Source organism: Taudactylus pleione, unplaced genomic scaffold (assembly GCF_031769625.1).
Source record: "Taudactylus pleione unplaced genomic scaffold, aTauple2 ptg000181l, whole genome shotgun sequence".
Lineage (NCBI taxonomy): Eukaryota > Metazoa > Chordata > Amphibia > Anura > Myobatrachidae > Taudactylus > Taudactylus pleione.
In genome coordinates, this window is record NW_028284583.1 from 4,531,338 (window position 1) to 4,557,569 (window position 26,232).

The 26,232-nt window shown below is 41.5% G+C and overlaps 1 protein-coding gene across 5 annotated transcripts in view; it reads left to right on the forward strand.

Annotated features, from left to right (window-relative positions):
- SUGCT (succinyl-CoA:glutarate-CoA transferase) overlaps positions 1 to 26,232 on the forward strand; it is a 1,290,705-nt gene that overhangs the window by 63,373 nt on the left and 1,201,100 nt on the right. For 4 of the 5 annotated variants that reach the window (XR_015878901.1, XM_088476062.1, XM_088476063.1 and 1 more), the window contains exon 6: positions 545 to 665. The exons of the other annotated variant lie outside the window; for it this stretch is intronic. Coding sequence is in view for 3 of the 4 variants with exons in the window: in XM_088476062.1 (XP_088332188.1) it covers positions 545 to 665 (121 nt within the window). In the remaining variant the exon portion in view is untranslated. The remainder of the gene's footprint in view (positions 1 to 544; positions 666 to 26,232) is intronic. 5 annotated transcript variants of the gene reach the window in all.

The following is a 26,232-nucleotide window of genomic DNA, read 5'->3' on the forward strand; positions in this document are numbered from 1 at the left end:
TCACCACAAACAAAGCCGCATGCAGCTCGAGAGCCCCTGGCTTAGACCAATATGCAGTATGTAGCTCTTAAGCGAATGTATTCAACTCTTGTTATCCGTTAGACTGTAAGCTTGCAAGCTGGGCCCTCTAACCTCTCTGTCTGTGTTTTTTCCCAAATGTAAAGTGCAACGTAATATGCTGGTCTTATGGTTTTGCTAACAAAAATCATTGAGTCCGGAGCTACTGTAAGTGCAGCCAATAGTCACACTTACTCACACGGACTCGCGGGCAAGTCTAAGTTTACATATATTATCTAAAGTCAGGTTAACAATTTGCAGTCCATTATTATGATTAGTTTGCGTATTACTTTTCAGTGTTCTGAGAAAGTATTCATTGTATTCCGTCTGCAGATGTCACTATTGTACTAAATGTCTGTAGAAAGTATGTCATTTGTTTTTACGGCAATAGAAATGGATATTGGATGATTTAATAATGAACTATGAATGTAACTTTTTTAGTTCTTTGTTCTGCATCAATTTAATTTTTAAGTATTTATTTTTTCAGCTTGCACAAGCCTGTGATGTTCTCATTGAAAATTACATTCCCGGAAAACTATCTGAAATGGGATTGGGTTATGGTGATATGAAGAACACAGCCCCTCATATTATATACTGCTCTATCACAGGTAAAATCTCCACAGTACATTTATGGGGAACTGATTTTTGCAATGTGTCCAATATTATATTGAGAATTTATGCCCAATTTTATTAATGGAATGCATTAGTTTTCTCTACCAGCTTGCATTTTTTCCGGCATAAACGTGAGTCAGGGGTGCCATATTTATGCCTTTTGTATGAACTAAACAAGACATTTGTACTTAAAATATAAATACAATAATAAACGGTGACATTCATCTTTTCCTTAATGGGAAAGGTTTGTATGGTCATAAGTAGAGTGTTGTTGCAATATATCAGGGATGGGGAACCTCTGGCCCCGGGCCACACTGCAGCCAGAATCTATGCAGCAGTGCCGCCTGGAGCACTCTTAGGACGATTCAGACGGTCTCATCGCTGCCCTTACAGCTCCCCGGAACATCTTCAGGATGATCCAGGCACTGCTGTAATCACTGGCGATTGTGGCCTAGCCACCGTGTAACTTTACATGAAGGGGGCCTGGCCTGCACCAGGCCCGCGAATAATGTTGTATATATTAAAATGGCCTTCGGCAGAAAAAAGGTTCCCCGCCCCTGCAATATATAATAGAAAGTTGGCTATATGTACAGTATAACACACTTAGGGCTGCAATTGGGTTAAAGTTATGTGGGTCCTGGAGTTTCACGGTGGCCCATCTGCACCATTTCCATCCGCAAACTGCATCCCATTCACAGACAATCAGTCTGTAAATGAGAAGCAGTTGGCGGCCGTATCTTTGACACCACAGAGCTGGGCGTTTTAAGAGAGGAGGGGGCCCCTGTGCAGCCTCCGTTTGGGCCCCCTTCTCCCTGTCAGAGCAGCAGTTTTTGGCTTCATGCCAGAATCTACTGTGCATGCGCGGGTCTCCATGGAAATGGCTGCTGCCATTTTCCCAGTGTTTTTTTGATGCTCTACAGTGATGGACTGGAATCTGCGGAATGGTTAATATAACTAAATATGGGTGCAGGGTGTGCGGTGTGGGCCCACCCTGCACCCATTATAAATACGCCCCTGACCACGGGTTATGTCGAAAGAACTTGTGTTGAGCAGCGCATCATGACCTAAAACCTGGATTTGGTGCAGCTGTAATAATTAATGTTTGATGGCTATTGTTTTGGTTATGTGGCACTCTCTGGTTTCTATTGCATGTCAAAGCAAAGAGAAAAGGCAATTCTGTTGCAAAAAATTATAGACTTTCAAGGCTTGTGTGATTAGTGTGTATTCTTTTTGCCATACATTGTAAGTGATACATATGTGAATGCACGGATTTATTTCCAAAGCTTGTTTGATTAGTGTGCATTCTTTTTGCCATACAAGTAATTGACTCATATGTGAATGCAGGGATAGTTAAATCTTAAAATATAATTGTCTATGCTATGTTCCCAATATTTCTGTTAGTATAAATCAGCTGCAATTTATTTCCATCGCGACATGGGTATATCATATTATATTATTTTCTTTTATACCACGTTTTCACGTATATTTATATACATATTGCGTATCATTACTATTCTGATATCTAATTTTGCCTATGTGTACTTATTATGTGTGTATTTCAGTTTCTATCTGTTTTGTGAGATTTATTGTTTTTGACCTCTAGATATTTTTGAGGGATCTTCTTTAACTTTCCCACACTTTAGAAAATTATATTTATATTTGTAAAGATTTTTACATCTATGTAGGTGTAGATCAAAAAGCAAAAACAAAATCGTAACAGCAACCTCTATCTCTGTTTTATGTCAAGAAATAACGCAGACTACTATTCAATTGTTATACTGTATTTTATTTTATTCTTGAGATGTATGATGTACATTTTCCTTTGCTGTTCAATAAACAGATTTAAATAAAAAAAAAACAGCCAGGAGCCAAATATTAGAAAGAGAAAGATGAAAAATGGGGGGTGGGAGGAAAGAAGGATGAAAGGGGGGAACATGCCTATTTATTATGACCGAGAGGGTATTGCCACTTGGGCACCTTTTTTGTGGGGGTGGATTTTAGACATGCATATTTTTTTCATTCAAATATTTAAATATGTTTATGACTACATAAGATTGAAAAAAAGGTACATTTTTTAGGTCACTTTTGGGAAAAAAAATATACCAGTTAATTGGTTAGTATGATAATTATGAATACATAGTTGTCGTTGACATTCATAATCTCGACATGCAGTATGTGGACCCTGGAACGCTGGTACCAAAACGGAATGTCAACAAGTGTGAAATGCTCCTTGAAGCATTTCACACTACTGTAAACACATTGATCAATCATCATGGTTACAGTTGTACTGTCAGCAGTGTTGATCCAAAGTGTCCTGACAATGAATAACAGAGAAATTAAGTTCAAATTGCATTTACTTTTCGACACTATTTGATTCTATACACTTCTCCCACCGATGCTTCAACCTCTTGGTTCAGTTCAGGAAAAAGTGGTGATTGGTCCTCAAACCAGTCCTGTACAGTAGTCATGACATCTTCACCGGATGCAGAAGCCTTCTCACAAATGTGTTCCTTGCACTTGAGTGTGAATGTCAGTAGGCATAATCTTCATTTGCAGATATTTACTGACGGCTCTACTTACAGCTTTCTCCAGTTTTCAGTATTCTCTATTTTTCAACTATTAGTGATGTTGTTCCCAACTTTTAGTGATGTTGTTCCCAACTATTAGTGATGTTGTTCCGTTTTTCTTTCAATATTTGCAAAAATAAAAGAATTGTGCTGTAAGTTTCCGCAGTCTCCTAATAAGACCTCTAGTACATACATACAGAAAATCAATACTGGGCAACATCTACTACTTTATCAGGACATTTGGATCCACCTTTGTATTTGAAATGCTATAAGCAACATTTCACACTTGTCAACCTCCAGGCGCCAGCATACAAGGGATCGACCTACTGTATGTCCTATCGACATTATGCATGGATGCAAAATCACTACATACCATTTATTAGATTATAGCACTAATTCTTTTTTTCTTTTCTTTGTCATTTACAATGCTGATCTTTGTGACCCTGACAGGGATGGTGATCACTTTCTTGGCGAAGCAAACCATATTCGAAGTATTAAAAATCACTTGCCCATCTCATTATTCAGTGTTGGTATACCGTAACTATTAGCATAAACTGACAGAATTGGGTTAGGAGTACAACAATCTGTAGGGATTTGTTAAACACAAATTGCAAATAAGTAGTTTCTCTCTTTCTGGTTAATATTATAACTACTTTGGTATATTGAAAATAATTAGTTTATTCTGGTATGTAAGATATACTGATTAAAATACATACGTTGAAATGGAATTAAGCTAAAAATTATAAATGCACTACATAATAATTATTGACTGGAGTCACTGTAATTCTTAGAAATTATTCTGAGCATTTGCTGTCTAATAGTAGGAACATACTAATGACAGTGGTGAAATTACCTCCACTACAGGGGATGCAGCTTCTGCGGAGTTTGGGAGGCTTGGAACAGCATCACTGGGTTCCATAACAAAATTTAAGGGGCAGCCTGGCGATGCTGGTGGAGGGCTGCTGCGCACCAGAGCAGCATTGATGCAGTGTTCCCACACTGACTATTGATATTGTGTCCAATCATGTGAAACAGACATCTAGCAGCCTGTGTCTTTGCCTGACTGTTTGAGTGAGAGAGTGGTAGACACACGTTTGCAGTGCCAGATTAAGGTCCACATGGGCCTGGAGCTGAAATTTAAGAAGGGCCTACCGTGTGCCGCAGCAAGGTGTGTGACCAGCGGCGTGAAAGTGTGACTAGTTATATGGTGTGTGTAACCACTGTAGCGGAGGTGTGGTCTGCACAGGGGGTGTGGCCTGTGCCGAAGGGGTGACTAGCACCTACCTTCAAAAACACAATCTTCCTCCCCTCTTCGCTTAATGTGCCTACAAATGAACAAAGGGAAACACCCATTGTTAATGTGACTGTAATATGCCAGAATAGACTAATAGCTATAGGAGCATATCTTATTAAAATATGTATTTTGTCCTTCAATAAGAGGCCGTCCCACGATCAGGAAGAAATAAAGCGAACTTATCCGCAAGCTTTACTTTTATCTACAGAACCCCTTGCGGCTACTGGAAAGCCACATATGCGCAGTAGCAAGGGTGCAGAAGGTAGAAGTAAATTGTGTATGTGAAGCTCTTAGGGACGTCCTACAGCCCACCAGAAAGGGATTGCAGGGCAGCCCCATAGTAGGTGAAGATGGCGTTAGCCCAAGCAGGCAACATCCACAAAGCAGAGCTTTACAGATCTTGTTAAATATTGTCCCTATAGAAAATGGGTGCAATAGATGCTGCATGAGCAGGCAAACAGAAAGCACGATATATCTCTGACACTGTATCTCCTGCTTTCCTCATTTGGCAAAAACCGCAAACCATTTTGAACATAGTGTAGCCCCCCAGAGAGGGACTGCAAGATGGAGATATCTCCTGCTCTGCTCGGTACATCTGAGAAATACCTAATTCTGTCCTTGAACATTGCGGAAACCGCAGTTTATAAACACACATTTATTTATTTATATATATATATATATATACACATATATATATATATATATATATATATATATATATAACACTCACACACACAACAGTCCCTGATGAAGCACAGCGTCAGTGCCGTATCAGGACGGCAGTGGTCCCTGTGCTGCATTGCCACCTCTCCCGCTCCCCTGCTAACTGCAGAAATGTAACTATTACTTATTTAAAAATTGTTGTATCCAGGGGCGTATCTATAATGGGTGTAGGGTATGCGGGGAACACGGGCCCCTGGGTCCAGGGGGCCCCGCACCGCACACCCTGCACCCATAATATTACTTACCTCTCCAGAGTCCCACGTCGGTGTGGGGGTCCGGCACTGTAAAATGACGGGAAAATGGCAGCGGCGGCCATTTTCCCGTCGTTTGCGCATGCGCAGCACAATTTTCCGGGTGACCTGTGCATTCATTATAGACTCTGGGCACACTCTAGTGCCCAGAGTCTATAACTCCGGTGCTGGCCGCGCACAGCTCAGTGCGCTGCCGGCCGCCGGGCGGAGAGGAAGGGGCCGTGTCGGAGACTGCACACGGGCCCCCTCCTCTCTAGAAACGCCCCTGGTTGTATCTATTAATACATGTGCTTTTACATCAATAGTGCCAGTGGTGTTTTATAAAATTGTAACTACTTTGGTTTTTATACAGTATGTATGATCCAATGTTTTCTGAATTCTGAAGGGAGGGTGCGCGGCCGGGGGGGGGAAGTGGGTCCTGAGGCTGCTGTAGACAGAAAGGAAAATCCTGTCTACAGCAGCACACATAGGCTGTGGGCCTATTTTGATCGTGGGCCTGGAGCTGTAGCTCCATCAGCCCCATTAGTAATCCAGCCCTGCACGTTTGTCAGCCCCATAGGAGACCTTAGGTTACAGACTTGCATTATTTTCGGCAAGGCACCATTCAAAGTAGCATATATATTCGTTAGTTCCTACACACGATTATAGCAAAAAACAATCTATTTTTGTGAGGTGCTGCTCTATATTTTGCTTTAAACCTGGTCTTGACTTTGTGTTTTGCTATGTTATTTGTGTAATATAATTGCTTTTCTCTCCTGTCCCTACTTTGCTCATAGTGGCAGTTGCTAAATCATGGTGATTGATGGAGGAAGCGCAGGAGGCTTGCATCACCTGGCACTCCTTTCTGCAATCAATTCTTTTTTTTATTTTAGTATCTGACTGAAAAGATAAAATAAGGTGTAAAATATCTATTATGGTGAATGAAGCATGTGCATTATTGGGGGCAGATGGATATTACAGGTTGAGTCTCCCATATCTAAATAATACGGAATATTCCGAAATACGGAATATTTTTAGCATGACTGACATATTGAAAACTTTGCTTTTTGATGGTTCAATGTACAGAAACTTTGTTTAAGGCACAACATTATTAAAACTATTATATAAAATGACCTTCAGGCTGTGTATATAAGGTGTATATGAAACATAAATAAATTGCATGTATGTACAAAAACTTTCTTTGAGCCACAAAATTATTGAAAATATTGTCTAAAATTACCTGCATAAGGTCTGTGTATAACACACACATGCATTCTGTAATTAGATTTGGGGCCCATTCCCAAGATATTTCATTATTTTATGCAAATATTAAAAAATACTGAATATTCCCATATCCAAAATACCCCTGGTCCTAAGCATTTTGGATATGGGAGACTCAACCTGTATTGCATTCCAATGCTTTGCAGCATTTGTATTTAGAAAGTGGCCTTCAGTATACAGAGGAAAACAATATTTTGATCAAAGCTTTCTGTGTCTAAAAAAGGGTCCTCAACTCTCTTGTTTTTGCCCGTCATGTAACATCTGTTTTTGTCTTGTAAACAGTGTGGAACAAATTCACATGCACATTACCATGACTAGATCTAAAGAAAGTTATTTGGTACGTCTTCTAGTATATTTTGCTGCCTAAGGGGTCTGCAACAAATTATAATAATGACCAATGTGATTGTGAATGGTTGGTTAGCTGGTATCATTTGACATAGTGAAATGAAGAGGGATATTTGATATATTCAACCCTGATGGCCTGCTAATTTGGGATAAGAGGCATTGGAATCCCTTACTGTCCTATATAAACAGTTTCTTTGATAAAACTGGCCTTATTACTTTGGGGTCAGAAATTGAGAGAAATAAGTTTGCGACAGGAAGTGTTTTCTTTAGTAGAAACAGAACAATTTAAACAAGAGATAAACAAGTTTAATTGGGTAGGATTTTATTTAGGCTATTGTAATGGATGACAGCTGAATGTATTCAACTGTGTGCATTTATATTATGTGCAAAAAAATTGCTACAATCAGGGTCCTTTTGACACTGAAAGAGTTAACTGATATCTTCATATGGTCAAAAATAGGTGGATATATTTCAAGCATGTAACAAGCCAAGAAATGTATGACATAATGCTGTGCTGTTGTGTTTATTACGGGTTGGGTATGAAATCCTGGCAGCTGAATAGCCGCCGGGTGAAATACCGACGCTGGAAGCCTGAACATGAAGAATCCCGGTGGCTAAGGTAAGTAATACCTCTTTTCCACCAAAAACCCAGGTCCGACCTGGGTTTTTGGACATGGTTCCAACCCTGGTCAGACACAGGTCAGACCCATTTACACTGCACCTTTGATCTGGGTTACTCCCAGGTCAGCCCTGTTCACACTGAACTCAGGTCTGCCCTGCTAAACCTGTGAGGTCATAAAAAGTGGGAGGTGAATGCTCCACGACCACCAATCCGCTCATTTTAGGCATAATCCAGGTCAGATAACCCGGGTTGCACTGTTTACACTGCACCATTACCTGGGTCCGTCCTGGGTCCAACCCTGGTAGCTAACTGGGTTGGATTGCAGGGTCACTTGACCCAGGTTATTTTTCAGGGACCCTTTTACACTGAGCTGCGACCCGGGTAGACCCAGCAAAAACCCAGGTTTTTGCTCTGGTGTAAAAGGGGTATAAGCTAACCCTTCCCTTCTCCCCCCCCTAACCCTAACCCTCCCTTGGTGGTGCCTAACCCTAAAACTACCAGGTTGGTGCCTAACTCTAAGTCCCCCCAGGGGTGCCTAAACATAACCCCCCCTTCCCGTACCCTAAACCTAACCCTCCCGGGGGGCCTAACCCTTATCCTCCCCCCAGTGGTGCCTAACCCTAACCCCCCTCTCCGCAGCCTAACCCTAACCCTCCCCGTGGGGTGGGTAACCCTAAGTTCCCCCGAATGCCTAAACCTAACCATACCACCCCCCGCGGCTAAGAGGTAGCTGTCTTACCTTCGTTCCGGAATTCATCTGTCGGGATTCCGTCGTCGGGCTAAAGATAGGCGTTGGGATTTAGATGCCTGTCGACGCCGGGATTTAGTCAGACTGCTTCCCGGTCATCGGTATATTGACTACATCCTGTTTATTACAGCCATGTTCATTAACTTGTAGTGGATTAGTACATGCATGCATTGATGACTACAGTCAATGTTTCATGTATAATGATATAATTTATGCTACATATGTTACAGTGTGCAACTAAAGTGCTTTATAAAATGTATGAACTTTTTTTTAATATAGATAGATATAGATTTGGCACCAAATTCTAGCTGCATCAGTGTTACAAGAGCCTCACAACCCTACTCTGCTTTTGGAGAACCATGCTATTTCCGATCTCTGTCTATTCTCGCTTCCATTTCTCTTCTCACAGTGTAGCATTGCCTTTGTCATATGCAGCCCTGTCCACTCTAACATAATCATGAGTGGACATAATTCGTACATTCACCTGCTGAAATACTCTGGTGCAAGCATTCCTATTGGATCAGAGGCAGGTTTTTCTTTCCTTGTCCACTTCAAAACTGAGTAAACCCAACAAAGGGGATATTAAGTAGGATATCATAAAGCTATTTCTGAACCTTGCACAGTAATACCTCCCAACTTTGGAGTACTGAGGCATGGGGTATAGCAAAATCCTAATGCAGGTAGAGCCTAACAATTATATTAGGCTGCCCCTTACTCCCCTTTCCTGCAAACACCCATTCATTGCCGCACGCACCTGTGGCAGGTGCATATGGCACACGATCATTGCTGCTCTGCTAGGCAGGACAGTGCACTGAGATTGGGGTTGTCCCACCTAAATAAAGGCAGGTGGGAGGTAATGATGATCAAGTGCAGCTTAAAAATATATCAGACACAACCAGCAATTTAACTACCAACTATACTCCAGTGGTTCCCAAACATGGTCCTCAAGGCACCCTAACAGTTCAGGTTTTATAGATATCCATGGTTGAGCACAGCTGGTTAAATCAAATTGACTAAGGTACTAATTAAGTCACCTGTGGTCAAGCATGGATATCTTTAAAATCTGGACTGTTAGGTTGCCTTGATGGACACAATTTAAATCCATTGATATTAAATATATAAAATAATAGATATATAACCGCGATCAGTGCAGGGGCATAGGTTCATACCAGGAGCTTGGAGGTGAGAGTTTTTGGTGCCCCTCTGCTTGTATGCACTACCAACACTCCAGTCTCAGCATACCAGGAGCCTGCAGGTGAGATAGCTGTTGGTGCCCCCTCTGCTTGTATGCACTATCAACACTCCAGTCTCAGCATACCAGGAGCCTGCAGGTGAGATAGTTGTTGGTGCCCCCCATAGTTCTCATGCGCTACCAACACTCCAGTCCCAGAAGCACTCACACGCACTCCCCCAAACCCACATTCACTGCCAACACCCCAGCAGCGCTCAGTCACACACCTTCCCCTGTATTCACTACCAATACTTCAGCAGTGTTCAGTCACACAGTCTCCTCAAACAGCATTTACTTCTCCCACCCCAGCAGCTCCCAGACACATGCTCTCCTTCCCCTACATTCACCTCCAACATCCCAGCAGCACCCTGTCACACCCTGCTTCCCCTACATTCACTTCTGACACCCCAACAGCACCAAGACACACACTCTCCTCCCCCTGCATTCACTTTCAACACCCAAGCAGCACCTAGTCTCAGACACTCCTCCTACTGCATTCACTGCCAACACCCCAGCAGCACCCAGACACACATCCTCCCCCCGTGCATTCACTACTAACACCCTACAGCAGCCAGACATACTCTCTCCCTACTTTCACTGCTAACACCGCAGCAGAACTCACACACTCTCCTTCCCTACATTCACTGCCATGCCAACACAACAGCAGCAACAAGACACACACTCCTCCACCAATTAACTACCAGCATCCCAGCACACAGTTACTACCTCTTGCTGATCAGGGTTTTCCGTTCTTGCTAATTGATGCTCCCACTGCAACAGCAGAGGGAGCAGGTCCCGCATGTGTGATGGGGAAGAACCAACAAAGGAGGGGCAATACACTACCTTTGCCATGCTCCCCTTATGTACATTGGTGCTGTTCCTTGCTGTAGATCCATCCCTAGAGACCCAACTCTACTTGGTTCCTCAGAGAGGGAGGACCATAGCACCTGCCTCCAGGGCTCCCTACTTACACCTGTGCATAAAGCAGAACCTGGAGCAATGGAGAAGGTCAGTGTTCCACCTTCAGGGCTGGCACCCAGAGGTGACCGCCTTTCATTGCCTATTATATTTACGCCACTGGATCAGTGATAATGTAAATTGCTCACAATATCGTACATATATGTGCAAACTCATATTACATAAATTTTCATTGTCGCATCCATTGAGTATAGTAAATTACAACTTAGAAAATAGCAATTATTAAAATTGTGCATATACTCAGTGGTGGAACTGTGGGAGACAATGGAGTCAGCTGCCGCCGGGCGCCGGCCCTGAAGGGGGCACCTCTGCTGCTCCATTGTCCCCAGTTCCATGTCCTGCTGGCAGTGCTGTCACAGAGGTGCGGCCGAGGCTGAGCTCAGTGCCGATCATGAATCTGCCGGACCGGTTGACACTGCCTGTCAGCCCAGGCAGATTCATGTGTCTGCAGTACAAGGGCCGTCTGCTGCGCTTCCAGAATATGCGTCCCGCTGCGGAACGCATACTGCAATCTCCCGGCTCCTGTATCCCCTCCCACAGCCTCCGCTGACAGCCAATTTTCACCCCCTGCCTTTGTGTCACCTCTCCCTTCCCTTCCCGTAATGTGACTGTGCACCAGCGCGACGCCGGCCAAATACAGAGTAGTGGCACGTGGTGTCAGCAGCCAGTCCCCGGCGGTCGGCGCAGTCTCCCTGATGCTGCCCTGAACTCAGCACATTAACCAGTCTCCCAGCTGCTTCCGTGCACTCACTTCTCTCCAGGAAGAGAGCAGTGAACCACTGCCCAGGACCCGGGATCTGCATAGAGGACTTCTTCCCGGTGAGTCCCTTCTCACTACTACTCCTGTCCCCTGCTTCCCACTACTCCTCCTATCCTGCCCCCTGCAGTGCTTCCCACTACTCCTATACCGGACCCCTGCTTCCCACTACTCCTCCTATCGTACCCCCTGGAGTGCTTCCCACTACTCCTCCTATCCTGCCCTCTGCAGTGCTTCCCACTACTCCTCCTATCCTGCCCCCTGCAGTGCTTCCCACTACTCCTCCTATCCTGCCCCCTGCAGTGCTTCCCACTACTCCTCCTATCCTGAAACCCTGCTTCCCACTACTCCTCATATCCTAAACCCTGCAGTGCTTCCCACTACTCCTCCTATCCTGAACCCCTATTTCCCACTACTCCTCCTATCCTGCCCCCCTGTTTCCCACTACTCCTCCCATTCTGCCCCCTGCTTCTCACTACTACTCCCATCCTGCCCCCAGTGGCCTCGGAGTGTATGGAGCTTGTGCACCAAGTGCTGGCTCTTTTGGGGGGTAATAGGCTAACCAACCCTACCCCCTGGCCCACCCTAGCCACTAACCCTGCCTACAAAACATACCTGTAATCCATCCTACCCCCGGCCCCCTATATATACAGTACCCTCCAGCCCAATGACATACAGTACCCTCCCCCTCCCTGGCCCCAGAAGACGTACTCTGACCACCACGCCCCCAGCCCCGGTTACATACACTATCCAGCCTACGACACCCCCACCCTAATAGCTATGGACATACACTCCCTACCCTACCTCCCCTCGACCCCCTAGACACAGCCCCCCCAACCCAGGGACATAAGTTATCCACACTATCCAGGTAAATTTGCTTGTTTCATTTTTTTTTTTTCTGTGGGGGCTAATGTCTTTTATATTATCCTGTGGGGGGCTAATGTCTTTTATATTTTCCTGTGGGGGCTAATGTCTTTTATATTATCCTGTGGGGGGGCTAATGTCTTTTATATTATCCTGTGGGGTGCTAATGTCTTTTATATTTTCCTGGGGGGCTAATGTCTTTTATATTTTCCTGGGGGGTCTAATGTCTATTATATTTTCCTGGGGGACATTTTTTATTTCCTGTTTTGGTCAATGTGTTTGTTTTTTTGTTTTTTTCCTGTGGGGCCAACGTGTTTTATTTTTTTTCTTGTGTGGGCCAAAGCATTTGTTTAATGTGGGGGCCAATGTGTTTTATTGTTTTCTGTGATAGCCCATGTGTTTCTTTTTTTCTGTGGGGGGCCAATGTGTTTTATTGTTTTCTGTGATAGCCCATGTGTTTCTTTTTTTCTGTGGGGGGCCAATGTGTTTTATTGTTTTCTGTGATAGCCCATGTGTTTCTTTTTTTCTGTGGGGGGCCAATGTGTTAATTTTTTCTTGAACAATGTTTTTTGGCTGTGAATGCGGTTGAGTTGCAGTGTTGCAGGACAGGCACATGCAGTATACTAAAAATGTGTTTTTTTACATTACTAGGCAGCTACAGGGGGTTGGCTAAGCAGAGGCAGATGTAACGTAGTATGGGTATGTTGATGACGTTGCTTGTGTACAGTATAGAGACGCTAAATTGCTCACATTGGAGGCCATAGTCAGACGAGAGAGAGAGAGTTTTATTTATAATTTTTTTCCCTAGTAGCACTTTGAAGTTTTTTTATTTGGGGGAGAGGGGGGGGGGACACCAACACTTATCTTGCCTCCGGGCAACTGGGATGAAGTTACGCCACTGCATATACTTAATTGTACTTCCTGTGACTTCAAAAAGTGATCAATTTATCTTAATGACCTAAATTATTATAGTAGGTGAAGAGGGGAAAATAGCAAGGATTAGTAAAATAACTGTTGTTTAAGGAATTTTTGATTGATATTTTAAAGAGTGTCAAATACCTGTTATTTGAATTATATATATACATCTAAAATTGGTTGATCATTGTAATGATTAGTGGGATTTATATTGATATCAGGTTGTGTATTGGTCTTTAAATAGAAATATATATGGGCTGGATACGATGGAATAAGTATGTTGATAATCATCGTTACAAATATCCAGTATTTATAGGATCTAAACCACCTGATATCTTGTGTCCCAAAAGATATATGTTAAAAGTGTTAAATTGTTGTAACTATATATTTAATACAATGTATAAAAATGGCTAAATGGCTATTTGTTCCGAATATATCTAGACATAGAAAAGATTGAAATCTATGTCAGAAAAATCTGGCTTGCAATGCAGCAGTAGCTGACACACCCGACATCTGAATAATGTCTCTAATTAACAATCAGCTGAGCAAATTAGAGCTATGCTGATATAAACGGAACTACATCAGTACCATAGTACTCTGTCTCCTGAAGAAGCCGCCGATGTTTCTAAGGCGGAGAAACGCGTAGAGAGAAGGACGGGACGTGAGACCGCAAGCCGGGCAAGTGAGTCACTGACCACTCTACACTGACCACTTTACACGGAGGAAGAACAATAACGCTGCACGCTGCACACCGACGGGTGATTGCATCGGAGCCGATCCCTCTCCTCCGTGGATTACTGTGAGGCCACTGCATGTGAAAGATAAGTGGGGAGTACGGTATGACTTATGGTCACAACTGGATCGTGAGTGACAAACCCTATAAAGCATGCATGCTTGAATGTGCACTATTCTAAAAAAAATTTTTACATTTTTATTCTCTGATATATTGAACAGAGCTGTCTGCAGCTGTGCGGTCTACACGTATTAGGAGTGGCTTCAAATGTTAGAAACAGCCAATGCTCCTAGATGAACAATCTATAAGCCCAGCTCCTAAGGGCTCAATTTATATTCCAACTTTTTTCAGAATATCACTGGACATCAACAGTCCCCCTAAAAATCTGTTGTGCCACATAGGCTGGAATACCTTTATTATGGTGTACTAATTAACATTCTCCTACAGTCTCAGATGTGTGAGAGACATTAATATATATATGTCTACACGGACCATCTAAGAGCTATGTAAATATCAACACCTTTAATGTTATTTGTGATTGTTTATATGCAAGCCACTATACACTGCCATCGTTGCTACATTTTTACAATTTATCTTGCAGGTTTATTATTCTCTGCTTGGTGCAGATTGTATGCAATTACAACAAATATTGCTTTTATTTTCCTATTCATTTTTTATTGTCTTAGTTGAAGTAATTCTGTAATTTATTTATATATATTTTTACTCTTTACTTTTTATTTTTATTTTCATTATCCCATTAATATGTAATTTTAGCATTTCCTATCCTATATGTATTTTTATTCATTTTTTGAGTGTTTAATTTTACTATTTACTGTGGTCTTCTTATTAAATATTAGTATCTTTAGCGCCTGTCTATCTGTGCTTTCGATTTCTTGGTAATTGTTGGGAGGGTCCAGATTCCTCCACCTCTATGACGGCTGCTTTATACTAATTAATCCCCTGGTCCTCTACACACTCCCTACATATATCCTGGTCCACTGAGGTGGTTATAGTCCAGCGCCTATTTTTTGTCTGTGTGTGTGTCTACTGTGGAATACTGGTGGTAGGCTGCAGGACTGTCTAGATATGTCATCCTCATTAAAATGTGTGACAGAACGTCTAGAAAGAAGAAACCTATATCTAAGAGGGACGACTCATACAGGAGAGTTAGTAGAGAATAATGAGAGTGTGGACATGCAGAGGCTGTTCAATAAACTAGAAAGCCTATGCATGGCAGAGACGAGACACTGGTGGGACCAGATATCCCTCCAGAAATATCTGGATGGGGATATGATCCCACGAGGACTCAGGATTTTGAAAACATCTGCTTTTAAAGAAGATGACAAATTTACGGAGGAATGGAACTTAATTTTGGATAGTTGTTCAAAAAACCTAATGAGACTTCTTATTAAACATAGAGAAGCAAAAGTATATGAGATACAAAATGAAATTGAAAAGACCACTGATCTCTTGAAAGTCTTTTCAGATGATCCAAATTTTTCAACACGAGATCAAAAAGTAAATAAAAAAGTAGAAGAATTTGAGCAATCACTAATACAACAAAAAGACGATAAATTAAGCAGAGATAGATCTGACTATGCAAGAGGGCAAATTAGGTCTTTTAATAGACAAAGAAGAAACGAGTCTGGCTCTAGGCATAGAAGTAGGTCTAATGATAGACGTAAAGCAGTTAAATTTAGGAACTATCAACCACAGTCTAGATTAGAACAATCCAGGACTTATCCACTACAAGGTAATAAACATCATATATATCCACGGAGAAAGACTAGCTGGAAACAGCAGGAAGAGAGGTCAGATGGTATACTACATACAAACAAATTTGATGCTCTTTATAATGAGGAGGAAACCTCTGCCTGGAATGAAACTCCAAATTGGAGGATCAACCAGATGAGTAGAAAAAACAGAGATTACTCCAGTCCACCACGTATGACCCAACAGAGTTTTTTTGGGGACGGCCACAGGTTTCGAGACAATCCCAGAAGAAACCAAAGGTCTACATGGATGACAAAAAGAGGCAGAGAAAGAGAAGAAGGGGAAAAAGAGGAGGTAGGAGAAAATCCAACCAAAAACCTACGTATAGATTAGGTCATAATGGGGTATATAATCTATCCTCAAGAGCTCTTAAAGATGCAGAGTCCCAATTATTAGGCAAAGGAATGAACTTTGCTCCCGCATCAAAACCAAATCTGTTTAATCATTTGTAGATTTAAATAGATATGTGCGTAATTTGAGTAGAAAGAGATTTTTTGCAATTAAATCATTGAACCATCAAAATATGGATGGCACTCCTATAGTGTTAGATGAATTTGATGAGGATGCACTGAACATCCTAGAATCATTAAATATAGAATCACTAGATGTTGGGAATAGCCCTGAAAGTGTCTGTGTGTATGATGTGAATAGGGAGCCTATTACTAAAAAAAGGTTTAAAAATAAATCAGATTTTTATCCTCTCAAACATAGGGGCCCCTATATTGAGAGTTTTTATAAATCTACACTGGAAGGCTTAATAACCTTATGTGAAAAAGCAGAAAGAGAACCTCTGAGAGATAACCTTACAAGGAATGAACGCAATGCTCTAATAGAATTGAGATCGGATCCCACAATCACTATCAAACCAGCAGATAAGGGCGGTGGGATTGTAATACAGGATACCGATGATTACATCAAAGAGGCATACCGTCAACTTAATGATGGTATGCACTATCAACTTATGCCTGGAAATCCCACCACCCTTTTTCAGAAAAAACTACATCTATTGTTATGTGATATGTTGAAGGATGGTGTAATAAATAAAGACACTTTTCATTTTTTGAATGTCACACATCCGGTTGTCCCCACTTTTTATTATTTACCAAAGATTCACAAAACACTTTCTTTTCCACCAGGGAGACCTATTATTTCTGGTGTAGGGTCACTCACGAATAATTTATCTTATTTTGTTGACACTTTTTTACAGAAACATGTCCAAATGCTTCAGTCATACATTAAGGATACCTCCCATTTCTTGAGGTTAATTCAAAATATCGAATGGAAAGAAAGCTATATTTTTGCAACCTGTGATGTGGAATCATTATATTCTAACATTCCACATGATAAGGGAATAAAAACTGTAGAATACTATCTCGAGGGAGATTCAAGCATGACTGTGGCACTTAGGGATTTTATTTTGGCATCTATTAAATTTATTCTTGAACACAATTATTTCACCTTTGATTCCAAATTTTTTTTACAGACACTTGGTACTGCCATGGGAACCAGGTTCGCCCCAAGCTTCGCTAACCTATACATGGGTAGGTTCGAGGAGGAGTATGTGTGGGGTCGGGGGCTTGGGGCGGACCTGGTTCTCTATGGCAGGTACATAGATGATTTGTTTTTTATCTGGGATGAGGACGCATTATCACTTGACACTTTTTTGGAGAGTTTTAATCACAATAATTTTGGGTTAAAGTTCACTAATATCACCAATCCGCTCTCGATAAATTTCTTAGACATTGCGTTAACAATAGGTGATGACCTTAAGATTCACACACAGACCTATATGAAAGAGGTTGATCAAAATAGATATCTAAACTATGGAAGTAGCCATCTACATAGATGGAAAGAAAATATTCCAAAAGGGCAGCTACTTAGGTTAAAAAGGAATTGCTCAGAGGGTAAGACCTATGAGAAACAAGCCTTGGCCCTTTTTGGCTCTTTCTTGGAACAGGGATATCCCCAACAGGTGTTAGATGATGCCTATAATGGAGTAGCTAATTTAGATAGGAAGCAATTGATGCATGGTAAAAAGAGAGAAAAAGAAAATGAGGATAGATCCTGTGTTTTTGTGACACAGTTTAATTCATATTCATATGAAATAAAAAAAGTACTTAAAAAGAATTTACCTATTCTTAAATTAGATAATCATATTGGTCCATTCATTGTACCTCACAAATCAATAGTTTTTAGAAAAGCAGCCAATTTAAAATTAAATTTAGCACCTAGTCATTTTAAAAGGGACAAAAAATATACAGAAATATGTAATACCTGGCTCCCTCCCAAACCATTGGGTTTCCACAGATGTGGCAAAGATGCGTGTATCACATGTAAATATACATAGAGGAAAACAGTACAATTTAAGTCCATAACCTCAGGGGAAACATTTCAAATTAGAGATTTTTTGAATTGTAGATCGACATTTTTGATCTATGTGATTGAGTGCAGATGCGGTCCTGCAATATGTGGGCCGCACTACAAGAACCCTGCATGTTCGGTTTATGAAGCATAAAAGAAACATAAGTAACCAATTAAAAACACACACTTTTTCTAGACACGTGGGACACTGCCAAGGGGGAGGTATGCAGGGGACCACAGTGATAGCTATAGATTTTATAAAACCGACCAAAAGAGGAGGAGATAGATTTAATGTTTTATGTAAACGTGAAGCATATTGGATTTTCCGATTACAAACTCTATACCCTCAGGGACTAAACGATACAGTTGAACTAAATAATATCTATTAAATGTCCGAGTGATGTATAATAGTTAAATATAGATAGATCAACCCTAGAATGAGTATTTTCAATAGCCCCCTCCCCTAGTGAGGTAGAGGAGGCTATTTGTCCCCATTGGTTGGGAATATATATAGGTCAGGTGGTCAAGATACTCACAGTCTGTGGTGTTATGTTTGCTGTATGGTTAGACTGTATATCCAACAGCATTTTGGATTTTAGGCTGTATCAATGAGTTATATGACTAGGGTTAGAATGATGTCCCTCTTCGTGTCTCTGGAATGTATATTTTGATATGGGCATTTTCTTTTTCTCTGCCTCATCTCTTCTTTCTTTGTTATTGTAATTCATGTATATTTATCACTTAGTATTGTTAGTGTCATCGTCACAATACATATGTTGAAATAGAATAGATTTTTAGTATGCTGTTCTGCTAGGTGGAGCATTATATATTGTGGTTGAAGTCTGCAGAAGATCTAGATTAAGCAGACTAGATAGGCGGTTATTTTGTAGCAACTCAAGCTCTATGTATTAGCTATAGGGAAAATAATGACCTAAATTATTATAGTAGGTGAAGAGGGGAAAATAGCAAGGATTAGTAAAATAACTGTGTGATATGTTGTTTAAGGAATTTTTGATTGATATTTTAAAGAGTGTCAAATACCTGTTATTTGAATTATATATATACATCTAAAATGGGTTGATGATTGTAATGATTAGTGGGATTTATATTGATATCAGGTTGTGTATTGGTCTTTAAATAGAAATATATATGGGCTGGATACGATGGAATAAGTATGTTGATAATCATCGTTACAAATATCCAGTATTTATAGGATCTAAACCACCTGATATCTTGTGTCCCAAAAGATATATGTTAAAAGTGTTAAATTGTTGTAACTATATATTTAATACAATGTATAAAAATGGCTAAATAGCTATTTGTTCCGAATATATCTAGACATAGAAAAGATTGAAATCTATGTCAGAAAAATCTGGCTTGCAATGCAGCAGTAGCTGACACACCCGACATCTGAATAATGTCTCTAATTAACAATCAGCTGAGCAAATTAGAGCTATGCTGGTATAAACGGAACTACATAAGTACCATAGTACTCTGTCTCCTGAAGAAGCCGCCGATGTTTCTAAGGCGGAGAAACGCGTAGAGAGAAGATCGGGACGTGAGACCGCAAGCTGGGCAAGTGAGTCACTGACCACTCTACACTGACCACTTTACACGGAGGAAGAACAATAACGCTGCACGCTGCACACCGACGGGTGATTGCACCGGAGCCGATCCCTCTCCTCCGTGGATTACTGTGAGGCCACTGCATGTGAAAGATAAGTGGGGAGTACGGTATGACTTATGGTCACAACTGGATCGTGAGTGACAAACCCTATAAAGCATGCATGCTTGAATGTGCACTATTCTAAAAAAATTTTTTACATTTTTATTCTCTGATATATTGAACAGAGCTGTCTGCAGCTGTGCGGTCTACACGTATTAGGAGTGGCTTCAAATGTTAGAAACAGCCAATGCTCCTAGATGAACAATCTATAAGCCCAGCTCCTAAGGGCTCAATTTATATTCCAACTTTTTTCAGAATATCACTGGACATCAACAGTCCCCCTAAAAATCCGTTGTGCCACATAGGCTGGAATACCTTTATTATGGTGTACTAATTAACATTCTCCTACAGTCTCAGATGTGTGAGAGACATTAATATATATATGTCTACACGGACCATCTAAGAGCTATGTAAATATCAACACCTTTAATGTTATTTGTGATTGTTTATATGCAAGCCACTATACACTGCCATCGTTGCTACATTTTTACAATTTATCTTGCAGGTTTATTATTCTCTGCTTGGTGCAGATTGTATGCAATTACAACAAATATTGCTTTTATTTTCCTATTCATTTTTTATTGTCTTAGTTGAAGTAATTCTCTAATTTATTTATATATATTTTTACTCTTTATTTTTTTTTTTTTTTCATTATCCCATTAATATGTAATTTTAGCATTTCCTATCCTATATGTATTTTTATTCATTTTTTGAGTGTTTAATTTTACTATTTACTGTGGTCTTATTAAATATTAGTATCTTTAGCGCCTGTCTATCTGTGCTTTCGATTGCTTGTGTACAGTATAGAGACGCTAAATTGCTCACATTGGAGGCCATAGTCAGACGAGAGAGAGAGAGAGAGAGTTTTATTTATAATTTTTTTCCCTAGTAGCACTTTGAAGTTTTTTTATTTGGGGGAGAGGGGGGGGGGGACACCAACACTTATCTTGCCTCCGGGCAACTGGGATGAAGTTACGCCACTGCATATACTTAATTGTACTTCCTGTGACTTCAAAAAGTGATCAATTTATCTTAAAGTGGAACAGTCATCGCAAGTAAATTTTATTTTTTATTATATACTACATGGCTATTAGGGGGATGGAGAAATATTGTACCTATCAAGCAGTATCGAATTATCATACGAGTGTAAATTGCCTATTCAATTTCAGCAGTAATCTCTAATAACATAAGGGGTTTATATAATAGGATCCAAGTTTTCAAAAGCAGCACAATTCCCACTATCTCAGGTGCAGATTTAAAGCAGCAATAATTTAACCACATAACTGACTCCGCAGGAAAGTCCTGCGAGTCAGAAGAGATCCATTCTGCACATATACAGAACAAATTTCCCCTTCAAAAACACAGCCGGATGGTGCGGTCGCACCTGGGGCCTAATTGAGACCTGCTCGCAAGCTCTAAGCGATCGCAAGTGGGTCGATGTTTGGCCCTGATTAATAGCGTGCGCCTCTGAATCAGGCCCCTTGTCAGCTGAAGTTCGCATCCTACCTAATCACGTCAGTTAAGTGGTTAAATGGCAAAACCAGCCTGGCTTTGCAATTTAAATAATTGCTGCTTTAAATTTGCAGCCGTGATTGACAGAATTGCAGTTTCTGAAAATTCTGACCCTATTTCATAAGCCACAGTGGATTACTTGTTAATTACTTGATTTTAATTGTTTCATGTTATTCTCTGCCTTTACCTGAGTGTAATATACAGACTAAAATTCTGAAACTACACACTTTTTTTTTTTTTTTTTTTTTAACACTAATTATGTTTCTAATATTTTGGGCAAAAACTGTAGTTTTGGGTAAAAAGTCACATGAAACTGTGCCAAATGCATAGATTTACAGTCAGGTGCATAAATATTGGGACATTGACAGCATTTTCATATTTTGGCCTCTAATCACCACCACAAAGGCTTTGAAATGAAACAAACAAGATGTGCTTTAACTGGAGACTTTCAGATTTAATTTGAGTGTAATTACATCCAAATCAGGTGAACGGTGTAGGAATTACAACAGTTTCTATAAGTGCCTCCCACTTTTTAAGGGGCCAAAAGTAATGGGACAAACTAAACAATCCTAAATCTAACTTTCACTTTTTAATACTTTGTTGCAAATCCTTTGCAGGCAATTACAGCCTGAACTCTGGAACACATAGACATCACCAGACGCTGGGTTTCATCCCTGGTGATGCTCTGCCAGGCCTCGACTGCAAATATCTTCAGTTCCTGCTTGTTCTTGGGGCATTTTCCGTTCAGTTTTGTCTTCATCAAGTGAAATGCATGCTCAATCGGATTCAGGTCAGGGGATTGACTTGGCCATTGCATAACATTCCACTTTTTAGCCTTAAAAACTCTTTGGTTGCCTTTGCAGTATGCTTCGAGTCATTGTCCATCTATACTGTGAAGAGCCGTTCAATGAGTTCTGAAGCATTTGACTGAATATGAGCATATAATATTGCCCGAAACACTTCTGAATTCATTCTGTTGCTTTTGTCTTCAGTCACATCATCAATAACTCCAAGGGAACCAGTTCCATTAGCAGCCATACATGCCCACGCCATGACACTACCACCACCATGCTTCACTGATGAGGTGGTATGTTTTGGATCATGAGCAGTTCCTTTCCTTCTCCATACTCTTCTCTTTCCATCACTCTGGTACAAGTTGATCTTTGTCTCATCTGTCCATAGGATGTTGTTCCAGAACTGTAATGGCTTTTTTAGATGTTGTTTGGCAAACTCTACTGTTGTGAAGGGGTTTTTCTTCACCAGGGAAATTATTCTTCTGTCATCCACCACAGTTGTTTTCCATGGACTTTCCGGGTCTTTTGGTGTTGCTGAGCTCTCCGGTGCGTTCTTTCTTTTTAAGAATGTTCCAAACAGTTGATTTGGCCACACCTAGGGGGTCATTCAGACCCGGTCGTTAGCGCCGATGCTCACGGACCGGGTCGATGGCCCCCCACAGAGCATGCGCACGACGGTGCCGGCGCCATCGTGCGCATGCGTGAGACCCGCTACGACCGACAGCGCCGGTCGTAGCGGGTCTCGATCCAAAGGGGGCGAGCTGTTGATGTTGATTGACAGCTTGCCCCGTTTGGAAGGCGGGCCGGGGGGGTGGCAGGCCAAATGGGGGAGTTCCCATGGGAACGCCTACCATTTGGGGGCGGCCCCACTGACATCACTAGTGATGTCAGTGGAGAGCTTCCGGCTCAGACAGAGCCGAAAGCTCTCCGGGGCTTAAGACAAGGGAGACCCTACCCTAGGGTCTCGTCGTAAGCCCCGATGGTCGCGATGGTCTTGACCATCGCGACCATCACCTTAGGCGGTCGTAAGGCTGTGGGTGTTAACCCACAGCCTTACCACCGCAAAGGAGGACGTCTTGAAAATTCAAGACGTCCTCCCCTCATTCAGACCGACCGCACGCTCTGTGCGACCGGCTCTGAATGAGGTCCCTAATGTTTTTGCTATCTCTCTGATGGGTTTGTTTTAATTTTTCAGCCTAATGATGGCTTGCTTCACTGATAGTGACAGCTCTTTGGATCTCATATTGAGAGTCGACAACAACTGATTCCAAATGCAAATGTCACACCTAGAATCAACTCCAGACCTTTCACCTGCTTAATTGATAATGAAATAACGAGGGAATAGCCCACACCTGTCCATGAAATAGCTTTTGAGTTGATAGTCCCATTACTTTTGGCCCCTCAAAAAGTGGGAGGCACATATAGAAACCGTTGTAATTCCTACACCATTCACCTGATTTGGATGTAATTACCCTCAAATTAAATCTGAAAGTCTGCAGTTAAAGCACATCTTGTTTGTTTCATTTCAAAGCCATTGTGGTGGTGAATAGAGGCCAAAATATGAAAATTCTGTCAATGTCCCAATATTTATGCACCTGACTGTATATACTGGGGATGCAGTTCAATAACTGGCATCCGGAATGTCGGCTGACGGAATCCCGATGCTGGAAGCCCGACCTGGTGCTAAAGATAGGCGCCTAAATCCCGCTGCCTATCTTTAGCCAAACTCCAAAATCCTGATGGCCGGCATCCCAAACGAAGGTAAGCGGGTAATCATATCATGTAGCCGCAGGGTGGGTGGTGTTAGTTTTAGGCACCCCCGGGTGGACTTAGGGTTAGACACCCACCTCCCCTGGGGAGGGTTAGGGTTAGGCCAGGGGGAGGGGGGCTAGGGTTGCGCACCACCGGGGGGGAGGTTAGGGTTAGGCACCCCCCCGGGAGGGTTAGGTTTAAGGTGCGGGGAGGGGGGGTTAGATTTAGGCACCCGCGGGGGGTATTAGGGTTAGGCCAGTCAGGATCTTCATGCTTCGGCCTTCCGGCGTCGGTATTTCATCCGCCGGGAATAGATCCGGCGGCATTACATACCGATTGTGCTTAATATGAGAACAGTGCAGAAAGCCATGCGCACATATGAGTTGTATGATAGAATTGGACGCTCTTGGTGACTGTTGTAAGTGGGAGGATGATACAATATTGTGAATTTGGGGTGAGCATCATACCTAGGAAGTTGAGTGTGTATCTTGAGATATTGTAAGATGTGGCAAACCTTTATAAAATCTGTATAGGCTACAATAAAAATAAATTGGTTACTACAAATTTTATTTATTAATTAAACTTTTATGGACTTCAGTGGATAGGAGTATTCCATGATAGTATTTATTTTTTAGAGTAAGTTTTTTCAGTATACCTTTCTCAAATTTATTGGAGAATAGGAAAGTAAATGCTTTATATAATTAAATGCAACGGACTAAAAAGCTGCAATTTATTCTATGTATGTGGAAAGTTGTTAAGTTCTGCTATGTACTTAAAATAAAACTCCCAGTAACTCAAAGGGCATCCATCTCTTTCCCCAAACTACGTAATGCAGCACAACTTCAGGGAAAGGCAGAATACAAAATAATAAATGTTTAATCTTCTTTGGACAAACATCAAGCATAATAAATACAATAAGTAGTTTTGCATATATACATCTATAAAAATTAGCATTCTTGATTACCGGTTTAAATGCAAAATTATTTACTAAAAGAAAAACAAAGTCACTAAATGATGCTGTTTCCATTGGGCTTGATTCAGAGTTGCGTGCATCTCTGTTGGTGAGGGGACTACGCATATGCATGACCCATTCTGCCTCCTAAGCCGCAGACTGATTGATAGGCTGCAACCGTTTGAGGGCGGAGAGATGTGGTGCCGGGCAGTGTTCCTGAAAGAGGGCGTGCTGCCCCCATTTTCTGGCAGTGTCGAGGCCAGAGTCGGTGTCTCCGATGCAGATTTACTGGCCTCAGCTTGAGAGTTAAGAAATTGAAGAACTCTATAAACGGGGCACTCTTGTAAGCAGGGTCTAAGACTTTTTTTTAGGCTTCATACCAATTATAAAATGGACTCATAATGGACATATGACACACTTGTCCTTAAGATGTGTACCCACTAGATGATGTGCTCAACATGCGATATCGTGAGCAATTTACCTTGAACTCTCCCCGGCAATCCAGGACACGATAAGGTGCTAAAAAGTGTCCAATCTGACCAACGATCTCACAATCTGTCATGCGTCCTTAACGATTTGCAAATTGTTAGATCGTACTCAATATATCTTTAGCTTACCAAACACCTGACGATGATCTTCAAGATTTCAGCAAAATTTAAATAATGGGCAGGCCTATCTAGGGGGTATACAAAAACAGGCCTACATTTTAGGTCTGTGCACTTCTGCTCTGTGACTAGTGAGGCTTGGTTTATACCTGCTGAACGTTGTACATTGCTATTGTGTTCTGCTTTGTTTTTGGCTTGCCTTTAACAAAGTGTGTTCTGTACTACAATCTATCCTGTATTCTGTGGTGATGGATCCCTATCGCTATAGAGTTTTGCTAACCTATGCTGGGTCTAAGGTGGTGAAGGAGAGGGCCCAGCAAAGGAGGAGATCATGCTGGACCAAGGAGTGGCTGCTGCAGAGGGATACTCGCTCTCACATGTCGCTGCTGATGGAGATTCGAGAGAACAATCCAGACGACTACCGCAACTACCTGCGCATGGATGACACCACCTTCCAGGAGTTGCTGCGTCTGGTGACCCCCTATATCTGGAGGCAGGATACTAAGCTGCGTAGAGCTGCATGTAATAAAACTGTCTTTATGACAACACTATAAAATAGGAATTCCAAACATGGAAATGCTTTTATATTTTTACTTTATATGCATTTATAATGTAAAAGGCAATTATCAACAAGTTTTATCAGTCCCAATAGCTATGCTGCTCTATGATATATGGTGGGATTGAATAGGCCAAGAAACATATGGAGTAAGTACAGATTGTGGCCCCGGCTTCCAACAATCTATCCTTACGTCATGTGTTTAGTGAAAATGTCCAATCGGCGTCGTCACCACCATATACTG